Source organism: Oncorhynchus mykiss, chromosome 25, assembly GCF_057628025.1.
Source record: "Oncorhynchus mykiss isolate SJ-2025 chromosome 25, ASM5762802v1, whole genome shotgun sequence".
NCBI classification, from domain to species: Eukaryota; Metazoa; Chordata; class Actinopteri; order Salmoniformes; family Salmonidae; genus Oncorhynchus; species Oncorhynchus mykiss.
This window is the reverse complement of record NC_143046.1, coordinates 81329718-81340570: the sequence shown is the minus strand read 5'-3', so window position 1 is coordinate 81340570 and position 10853 is coordinate 81329718. Positions and strand designations below refer to the sequence as shown.

Here is a 10853-nt window from a genome sequence, read left to right as displayed (position 1 = left end):
CACACACACACACACACACACACACACACACACACACACACTCCTCTTCTGCACTACATTTCCAAAATAACTGCAGTTCCTCCTCAGCCTGAGCCTCCACTCCCAGTCCCTGAGAGAACTCTTAGTCTGTTAATGTTTTGTCTCCAGATCTCTCAAGTCAAATTGGATAATTCAATTGAAAACAAGCGTCAACAGATCTAAGCCCCCACCGCCCCCCTCTGTTGCATGGCTGCTGGGTAAAGGGAAGAGAAGGGGAGAGAAGGGAAAGCAGGAAAGGAAAGTGGGGTGAAAGTGTTTGCCCTCTACCCTCCTATCCTCCCTCCTCCCCCTTTCCCTTCAGGGCAGTGCTGTATAGTATAAACGTCCTCTATGAATCAATTAAATTCAATTTAAGGGTTTTATTGGCTTGGGAAACATATGTTAACATTGCCAAAGCAACTCCTCCCCATCCCCTCCTCCCTTCCTCCTCCTCTCCATCCCATCCTCCTCTCATCCTCCTCCCGTCCTCCCCATCCCTTCCTCCTCTCATCCTCCTCTCCCCATCCCATCCTCCTCTCATCCTCCTCCCCTCCTCCTCCCCATCCCCTCCTCCCTTCCTCCTCCTCCCCATCCCATTCTCCTCTCATCCTCCTCCCTTCCTCCCCATCCCCTCCTCCCCATCTCCTCCTCCCCTCTTCCCCATCCCCTTCCTCCCCATCCCTTCCTCCTCCCGACCCCTCCTCCCCATCCCCTCCTCCTCCCTTCCTCCTCCCTTCCGCCCCACCCCTTCCTCCACTTCTCCTCCTCTGTATATAAGGTTACACATTGCCTAGTTATTATTACATACACCAATCTTCATTGTGTCTGCCTGTTATGTGTCTGGACTAGGTGAGATCACTGTGGTATCAGGTTATAGGCTGATAACCTACCTATCTGTAAATAACATGATGTAACAAGGAGAGAAGATTACAATATTACTAGATATTATTAGCCTGATTACAAATCTGTTTGTGCTTTCTTGACAATTCCTATGGTCACTGCTTGCCGAGGTGACAATATTGTAGCCTACTCCCACTGATGAAGCCCTACAACATACGCTACATCTCATCCCAAAATCATGGGCATTAATATGGACTTGGTCCCAGCCTCTACTCTTCTGGGAAGGCTTTCCACCAGATGTTGGAACATTGCTGCAGGGACTTGCTTTCATTCAGCCACAAGAGCATTAGTGAGGTCGGGCACTGATGTTGGGCGTTTAGGCCTGGCTCGCAGTCGGCGTTCCAATTCATCCCAAAGGTGTTCGACGTGGTTGAGGTCAGGGCTCGGTGCAGGCCAGTAAAGTTCTTCCACACCGATCTGGACAAACCATTTCTGTATGGACCTCACTTTGTACATGCACTGTCATGCTGAAACAGGAAAGGGCCTTCCCCAAACTGTTGCCACAAAGTTGTAAGCACAGAATCGTCTAGAATGTCATTGTATGCTGTAGAGTTAAGATTTTCCTTCACTGGAACTAAGGGGCCTAGCCAGAACCACGAAAAACAGCCCAAGACCATTATTCCTCCTTGACCAATCTTTACAGTTGGCACTATGCAATGGGGCATTTAGCGTTCTCCTGGCATCCACCAAACCCAGATTCATCCGTTGGACTGCCAGATGGTGAAGCGTGATTCATCACTCCAGAGAGCGCATTTCCACTTCTCCAGTAAAATGGTGGCAAGCTTTACACTACTCCAGCCAACGCTTGGCATTGTGCATGGTGATCTTAGGCTTGTGTGTGGCTGCTCAGCCATGGAAACCCATTTAATGAAGCTCCCGACGAACAGTTCCTGTGGCGACGTTGCTTCCAGAGGCAGTTTGGAACTCGGTAGTAAGGACAGGCGATTCATACACCTGTCAAATCAAATCAAATATTATTTGTCACGTGTCGAATACAACATATGTTGACATTGCAGTGAAATGTTAACTTACAAGCCCTTAACCAACAACGCAGTTTTAATAAAAAAAAAATTTAAAGTACAATATTGAAAAGTAAGAGATAAAAAGAACAAATAATTAAAGAGCAGCAGTAAATAACAATAGCAGGGCTATACACAGGGGGTACCGGTACAGAGCCAATGTGCGGGGGCACCGGTTAGTCGAGGTAATTGAGATAACATGTACATGTAGGTAGAGTTGTTAAAGTGAGTATACATAGATAATAACAGAGAGTAGCAGCAGCGTAGAAGGTGGTGATGCAAATAGTCCAGGTGGCTGTTCAGGAGTCTTAAGGCCTGGGGGAAGAAGCTTTTAAGAAGCCTCTTGGACCTAGACTTGACGCTCTGGTATCGCCTGCCATGCGGTAGCAGAGAGAACAGTCTATGACGAGGGTGGCTGGAGTCTTTGTCAATTTTTAGGGCCTTCTTCTGACACTGCCTGGTATAGTGTTCCTGGATGGCAGGAAGCTTGGCCCTGGTGATATACTGGGCCGTATGCACTACCCTCTGAAGTGCCTTGTGGTCGGAGGCACTACAGAGGGTAGTGCAGTTGCCATACCAGGCAGTGATGCAACCCGTCAGGATGCTCTCGATGGTGCAGCTGTAAGACCTTTTGAGGATCTGAGGACCCATGCCAAATATTTTCAGTCTCCTGAGTGGGAATAGGTTTTGTGTCCTCTACATGACTGTCTTGGTGTGCTTGGACCATGTTAGTTTGTTGGTGATGTGGGCGCCAAGGAACTTGAAGCTCTCAACCTGCTCCACTACAGCCCCATCGATGAGAATAGGGGTGTGCTCTGTCTTCCTTTTCCTGTAGTCCACAATCATCTCCTTTGTCGCTTGCCTGTTTGATAGTTCATCGGAGGGCATAGCGGGATTTCTTATAAGCTCCCGGGTTAGAGTCACGCTCCTTGAAAGCGGCAGCTCTACCCTTTAGCTCAGTATGAATGTTGCCTATAATCCATGGCTTCTGGTTGGAGTATGTACGTACAGTCACTGTGGGGACGACGTCCTCAATGCACTTATTGATAAAGCCAATGACTGATGTGGTGTACTCCTCAATGCCATCGGAAGAATCAAGAAACATATTCCAGTTTGTGCTAGCAAAACAGTCCTGTAGCTTAGCATCTGCTTCATCTGACCACTTTCTTACTGACTGAGTCACTGGTACTTCCTGTTGGAGTTTTTGCTTGTAAGCAGGAATCAGGAGGATAGAATTCTGGTCATATTTACCAAATGGAGGGCGAAGGAGAGCTCCGTGTGTGGAGAAAAGGTGGTCTAGAATTTTTCCCCCCTCTGGTTGCACATTTAACACACTGATAGAAATGAGGTCAAACTGATTTAAGTTCCCCTGCATTAAAGTCCCCGGCCAACGAGTGTGGCTGAAAAAGACAAATTCACTCATTTGAAGGGGTGTCCACAGACTTTGGTATATATAGTGTATATGTAGCCTACATCTATGGTGTAAATAAAGATCTTAAACACTAAATCTGCACTGAATAGAAGTTAGAACAGTGCGTATGTTTCCCCATGCTACAACTTCCAATTAAATGTCCTGTTCAATCATCAGCGAGCAAGCAGTCAGTGCATTTCAAGTAAAAGAGGAGGATTTCATTGTAAACTGAGCCAAGGCTGCAGGCTGATTTACATGTGTGCTGTGCGGTGCTGCCTAGTTAAATAAAGGTTAAATGTGAAGAAAAAAATGTGTGTGTGTGTGTATTGTTGAGCAAGGTAGGTAAGGGTTAAACTGCATGAGCAGAATTGGAAAGTCCCCTCACAGTGAAAGCCTACAATTAAGAGTCAATTAATGACAGAGTGTGTGTGTGTGTGTGTGTGTGTGTGTGTGTGTGTGTGTGTGTGTGTGAGAGAGAGAGCAGAAGGGAGCCTGAGGGTACTATGTAGGGAGAGAGAGAGAGAGAGAGAGCAAGAGAGAGGGAGCATAAACAATTCAAGACTGTCTGCCTAAGTCTGTGAAGTTGCAGTCACCCACAAATTGCAATAAAGTAGGCCTATAAGCAAGGACATGTACGTGGTTTATTGTGATTTAAAAACATGGGGAAAGTAGGCTGCTAGGTTTACTTCATGACTTGTTTGGAAAACCTGCACCTTTGAAAAAACAATAGTCAGTAAGCCAAGCCTACCGTTGCCAAACGAAGGCTACCTGATGCAATGAAGGGTTTAGGCTGATGACTAACACTTACATTGGATCAGTCACGAGTGTTTCTGGAAGTGCAAATCTGCATTTTGGCATGGTACTCTGTTTAATTGGCGTTGTGCCAACCTGGGTGATTCCCATACGTTGAATTGTTTTCGTCATTCTGCTGACTGAAATATATGAGAGTGAAAAGAATAATGCATTACAGTTTGTTTTTAAAACTTGTATACAATAATGTTATGCTCTATTAAGCTTGTTCTTTGTGTTTCTTTAGGGTAGATCATATTTACGGTTGGGTGCCTCAGCCATGCAAAATCAATGCAACATTGTTAATGTGCCCTGCGAGAAAGTTTGCAAAGTTCTGGTGTAAGTTTCGTCCCCTCAAAAAAAGCGTCGATCTAAGAAACGCCCAGTCACGACAAGCTCCTCCTGCACGCGATTATAAAGCAAACGTACTGGGCTGGTGCAGTGCAGAGGGGGTGATCTATTAGTTAGGGCAAAATAAGGTTACAAATCAGAACTCACCGTAGTCTGTAACTTCAATAAAAATATATTATTTTTTTACTACTTTTAGATTGTATTTTCTACGCAGCCAAGATGACCACCGCAGTGGTTTCGCCTTTCTACGACTTCAGCGAAGTAATGAACAAGGTACAGAAGAAGTTATCTACTCGCTTTGTTTCTAGGCTAGCCAACGTTATTAGCTATTGGAGGCACGTCAGTAGTGGTATTCGACATTTCACAAGGCTAGTTTGCGGTTGGTTCATTTGACATGTGTACGCTTTTGTTGTGATTAATATTGTAAAAGTGATGCAGTAACATTGGTTTGATATGATCATAACTAGAACTTTATCCTGCCTAGTTATGGAAACTTGCCCGATAGTGAGTTCCATGACGTGCATGCTGTCTCGTGATTTTTATTTGGTTGACTATTGTTCGTTTCCTTGTTTGATTGCTAATATCCATTAATTAAGAGTGAGTCAGACTGTTAATGGATAAATTGCTAGTCTGCTGCTACTTTTGCACTACAGTAGTCAAGTGTTAACCACGAGGGTTTGCAATTAATTATTTAATTCAATGGCAACAGTTGGCTCTAATGATTGAAACGTATTTAATTGTGCAGTTGGATACATTGGATAAGTTAAATGCTAGAATCGTTAGCTAACTAGTTACATGAATCGCGTCTTATTTGCCATGATGTTGCATTCGTTCAGTAAGGCTCGTTCCTGAAACTAACGTCAGCTAGTTAACATTTTGAAACCGCTAGCTAATGATTCTGATTCACTTCAGATGTGCAGTAATTTGATCAATTTTATTGAAACGTACTAGTTGCCACTTATATTCGATTTTTCTTAGCCCTTCAATATATCTAGATATATTGTATGAATTAAATGCATTGATTGTTGTAGACAGCTACTGTATTTAATTGAAATATGATTTGTTTTTAGCAACTTCTGAACTTTCAGTTTGAAATTAAATATATTTAGTTGGTCTTTGCGCATAAAAGGTCTACATAAAGTTAACGTTATACTAATTAACCTTGTGTAAGAGGCAACACACGCTTTGTAATCTTTCATCAATTACCCAGCCACCAACATCTATATTATTGATTAAATGTTATTTTACGATAACGTCCTTACTAGCCTACTAACGTTACGCCTTCCCGTTGAGTGCCCTCAAACTACATTTTCATTTCGCATATTCATTTCAAATTCAGAGCTGCAGCAGCTTTATAACCAGACCAGACTCGCAGCGCTCACACGCACATTCCTTTGTAGGGCAACTTGCCAAACCAGCTGTTCTGTTCGAGGTTAACACTTTACGCCACTTCGATACCGAAGTTACTTTTTCGTAGCCGTTTAGGATAATTAACGTAGCAGGTTAGGAGACGGAGGTTATGGTTAGCAAAACTGCCCTCTTAACCGTTTACGAAAATCACTTTGTATCGAAGTGGTGTGAAACGTCTGTCAGTTCTGTTCTATTGGCCTGCATCATTTAAAGAAAAACGAACGTCAACAGTAGTCATTCAGGGATTTCTTGTAGATGTTTTCCCTCCCTTTATGAAATCAAATTAATTTCAGTGTCCACTATCATATGTTGTAGGATAAAATTGCTTTATTGACTAACGTGAAAAACGTATTATTTTGTATTGAATGTAGACTTAATATTTCAAATCTGTAATTTTCCAGAACGACAAGATGCTGAATTACAACAACAACTTACTGAGTGCCCCCCATCATCCGTTATCCACCAACATCCCCATGTCTATCACCAACCCCACCGGAGCCCTGCTGGACAGGAAGGCTGTGGGGACCCCCTCGCTGGGCTGCGGGCTGTCAGTCTACAAGAGACGCCACTCTGTCACCCTCTCCAACCATGACCCCAGCTCCAAGTTCAACCAGAACCAGTTCCTTAACAGCCTGAAGACCATAGACCACTCCTCCTGCTCCATCACCTCGCGTTTTATTGGAAGTGGTAGCAGCAGCAAGGAGAATCGCATGAGGGACCGCTCTTTCTCTGAGACGGGTGAGCGGCTCCTACACCAGTGCATGGGGCCTGCTAGTCCTACCAGCCTAGGAGCCCAGAGCCAGCAGCAGAGCCAGGTCAACTCCAGTCGCTACAAGACGGAGCTGTGCCGGCCGTTTGAGGAGAACGGAGCCTGTAAGTATGGCGACAAGTGTCAGTTCGCCCATGGCTTCCACGAGCTGCGTTCTCTCAGCCGCCACCCTAAATACAAGACAGAGCTGTGTCGTACCTTCCACACAATCGGATTCTGCCCCTACGGTCCTCGCTGTCACTTTATCCACAATGCAGAGGAGCGCCGTGGACCCCCTCCCTCCCCCTCATCCTGCTCCTCCTACTCTCCTCTCTCCAATAAGTTGGAGCGTCCTCGTCTGCAGCACAGCTACAGCTTCGCAGGGTTCCCCAGCTCTGGGGGACTGAGAGGAGGGGACAGCCCAACCTCCGTCACCCCTCCACCTATGTTCTCCCCAGACGATATGCCTGAGTGGCCGAGCTCCAACCTCTTCACGTACTCCAGTCAGGAGCTGGCCAATCTGTTCGGCCCCAGCCTTGGATCCGGAGGCCCCGTGGGGACTGATCCCAAAGCCCCTGCACCCCCGTCCCAGAACAACACCCCCTACTTCTTCAGGCCCATGTCGGAGTCCCCCACCCAGATGTTTGCATCTCCGTCCAGCCCGCCCCAGGACTCTCTGTCGGACCAGGACGGGTACCAGAGCAGCTCGGGGGGCAGTCTCAGTGGGTCAGAATCCCCCAGCCTGGATGCCAACAGACGCCTCCCAATCTTCAGCCGCCTCTCCGTCTCTGACGACTAGACGGCAGCTATTTAATGTATCTTATCCACGCTGCCCTTGAAAAAAGGACAGAAAGGTATAATGAATGGGAAATGGCACTCCCCTGTCCCCTCGACAACCATCCCCTGACCCCTCTCCTCCACAAATCAATATACATTTAGTTCCTAGTTAGAATAAGGATACAGTGACTTGTTTTCAAATCACCCCAGAAATGTCTCCCTTGTTGTTACCTGCCTCCTAACTCCCCTCCCTCCACAGACCCTACCATGTCTTCAGTCAAAACGCGAGAGGAAACGAATGAACAATGAGAATGTTAGACTTTTGTTGTTTTGCCAGGTGCCACCTGTGATTTTGTTCTTGAACGTGTAGCAGTGCAAGTGTATCATTGCACCACAAACCACCCCATCCTGTTGTTGGTCACTGACAGTTGTGTTTCTGGAAAGGAAGGATGAGGGACGTCTTTTATTGTCTAACTGGTTGTTAAACCTTTAAGACTGTGTTATTATTTTTGTCACTCCCTCTCCACCCCACCGCCCCCCTCCCTCTCCACCCCACCGCCCCTCTCCACCCCACCGCCCCCCTCCCTCTCCACCCCACCGCCCCCCCCTCCCTCTCCGCCCCCTTCCCCCTCCACCCCACCGCCCCCCTCCCTCTCCACCCCACCGCCCCCCTCCCTCTCCACCCCACCGCCCCCCTCCCTCTCCACCCCACCGCCCCCCTCCCTCTCCACCCCACCGCCCCCCTCCCTCTCCACCCCACCGCCCCCCTCCCTCTCCACTCCACCGCCCCCCTCCCTCTCCACCCCACCGCCCCTCTCCACCCCACCGCCCCCCTCCCTCTCCGCCCCCCTCCCTCTCCACCCCACCGCCCCCCCTCCCTCTCCACCCCACCGCTCTCTGTGCCGTTCCGCAGGCAGCGGGGAATTCCAGCATTCCCATGGTGCAGTTCTTCTATACTTCCTGCAACTTGAGATGGGATCTCTAAGCTATCCTAGTCTTCTTCTTCCCCTTAGAATCAGAATCTGGTTTTGAGGAGTAGTCTGATGTTATGACATCTCTCTGCTTCTTTTTCTAGGTTTTGATTATTTTTATTGTTATTATGATTATTTGTTTGAGAACTTTCCAAACAGTTTTTGCTTATCACTGCATATTTAACTTATCGAAACATATTTATTGGTGATCATATGCATTTTTTTTGTTAATTTTGTTTTTGTATTTATCTGGATAATGAACAATAGAATATATTTTCTTTATGTTAAATTATGATCTTCGGTATTAATCTAAAGATTGTGAAGACATTTTTGTCAATTTCTTTTTTCACAGTTTAATATATTGTATTACAATGACTTTTGTTTGCAACTACACGTTGTCAAAATGAAACTTAATTTAAAACAAAAAAAATACAGAAAGAAAGAAGTTGCTTTATTTATTTGTATACTTTTGGTTTGTTCTCGGTTCTCCCTGTTATTGGACTGCAATTCCAGCAAACATGATTGTCACCTTCTCATTCCGGAGCTGTCCTGTCCTCGCGTTTTTGTTTTCTCTGACGGTAACAGTACTTTAATGTTATTACCTTTTGCAGTTGTATTCTTTGAGATTAGGCCAACGTGGTACCATATGTTGACCAAACAGGATTATTTCATAAATATGACTCATGTATCTAAAACTAAGAGGTGTAACACGTGATGAGTATCACCATGTTCACTTGGACATCCCGATTCAGTGTGAAGTTCTGGGTTTAAAGTTATGTGACGGTCTCAGTTAATGTAATACAAGTAACCAGGGATTTCGAGGAAAAAGACTCCCTTTTATTACAAGCAAAAGCTGTGACCAAATGGGTTGAGAGGTTGTCTTGTTTTTTTGTACTTGCGTGGCCCCAGCTGTTAAAGTGCCTACTTTTTGAATACATTCCAGGTAGCTAACTAAGGCCTTCTCTATTAAACGATGGAAGATGGTGAAATTGTTTTTAAATTCCTTGTTCCATGTTTCCTTGAAGTTTTGAATGAGGTTAAACAGGATTACTGAAAGTAAAAGAAAGTTAACTGAAAGTCAAACTGTTGAATGTATTTTTCCAGCCATGGTTTTTCACTAGTCATTTCTCTGAGTTGATATAAAACTGATTTCTTTTTGTAACTATTGATTGCAGTTAAAACCAATAAACCCTGTATTTTTGAAACAATGTTTTTCTTATTCATCCACCCGCTAGTGAACTGAGATGTGACTGGATGGTTTCTTGAGGCGTGGTTGTCTTCTCGGTCAGGCCTAGTCAAGCATTACATATTTGCAAAGTTAGACTTTGATACAATGTCAGACTATTTGTTGAAGGGAAAACTGCAACTTAACAAAGAAATTCCTGTTGCAACATGTTCCATAATCTAGACAATCATCTTTTGGTGAGGATGCTGACACTGATTTACCTTAACAAGCACAGACGGCCTATTATTTACTAAATACCATTTAAATGGGTGAAAACAGTGAAGTTTATTGAATTTAACATTACGTGGCATAGAAAGAGATCCATGGTGACCCTTATGTCGGGCGGAGGGTGTTGCATTGAGCCAGCAGATGATTGGTGGACAAGAGGGTGCAGCCTTGTGATTGGACTAGATAGACCTGTTTAGTATTGGATCAGGGTGATCAAACTGAGCTGCTTCGATTACACAGACTGATACCACGCTCGGTTTCCCTGGATATGTTGATCAGGTCAGTAAAGTTATGACAGGCTGATATGGAGGGCCTGTCCGTCTGTGGAGAAACCTAGTCAGAGATGGGTAGGAAATGGGTGTAGACTAACAGTGAAATACATATAGGTCAATTTCTAACAATGCAGAGAGAAAAAAATGGAAATAGTGACGCAAGGAATAAATACACAATGAATAAAGAGTAAAAATAACATGGCTATATACAGAGAGAACAAGCACCGAGTCGCTGTGCAGCAGTACGAGGTAATTGAGGTAGCTATGCATATAGCGAGGGGTAAAGTGACTAGGCAACAGGATCGACAGTAGCAGCAGCGTGTGGTGGCCGTAGGCATGTGTGCGAATGTAGTGTGTTATTGGGGTGTCGGTGTGGGTAGAGTCCAGTGTGTGTGTGTGGTCAGTGCAAGAGAGTTAGTGCAACAATGGTCAATGAGGTAGTCTGGGTAGCTATTTAGCAGCCTTGTTTCAAAGTCTCATGGCTTGGGGTAGAAGCTGTTCAGGGTTCTGTGGGTTCCAGACTTGGTGCATTGGTACCGCTTGCCGTGTGGTCGCTGAGAGAACAGTCTAGCTTGGGTGGCTGGAGTCTTGGACACATTTCTTGTCCTTTTGACATCACCTGGTATAGAAGTCCTGGATGGCAGGGATTTCGGCCCCAGTGACACTGGTCCATACGTACTACCCTCTGTAGCGCCTTGCGGTCGGATGCCAAGCATTTGCCATACCAAGCGGTG

At 45.5% G+C, this 10853-nt stretch overlaps 1 protein-coding gene across 1 annotated transcript; it reads left to right on the top strand.

The window, feature by feature from the left end:
* The first annotated feature begins 4552 nt into the window (after window positions 1-4552).
* Window positions 4553-9599, top strand: LOC110505834 (mRNA decay activator protein ZFP36L1). Its single transcript, XM_021585288.3, has 2 exons — window positions 4553-4761; window positions 6300-9599. The coding sequence occupies exons 1-2, from the start codon at window positions 4708-4710 to the stop codon at window positions 7443-7445; spliced, it is 1200 nt and encodes a 399-aa protein (XP_021440963.3). The 5' UTR covers window positions 4553-4707; the 3' UTR covers window positions 7446-9599.
* Window positions 9600-10853: the final 1254 nt, after the last annotated feature.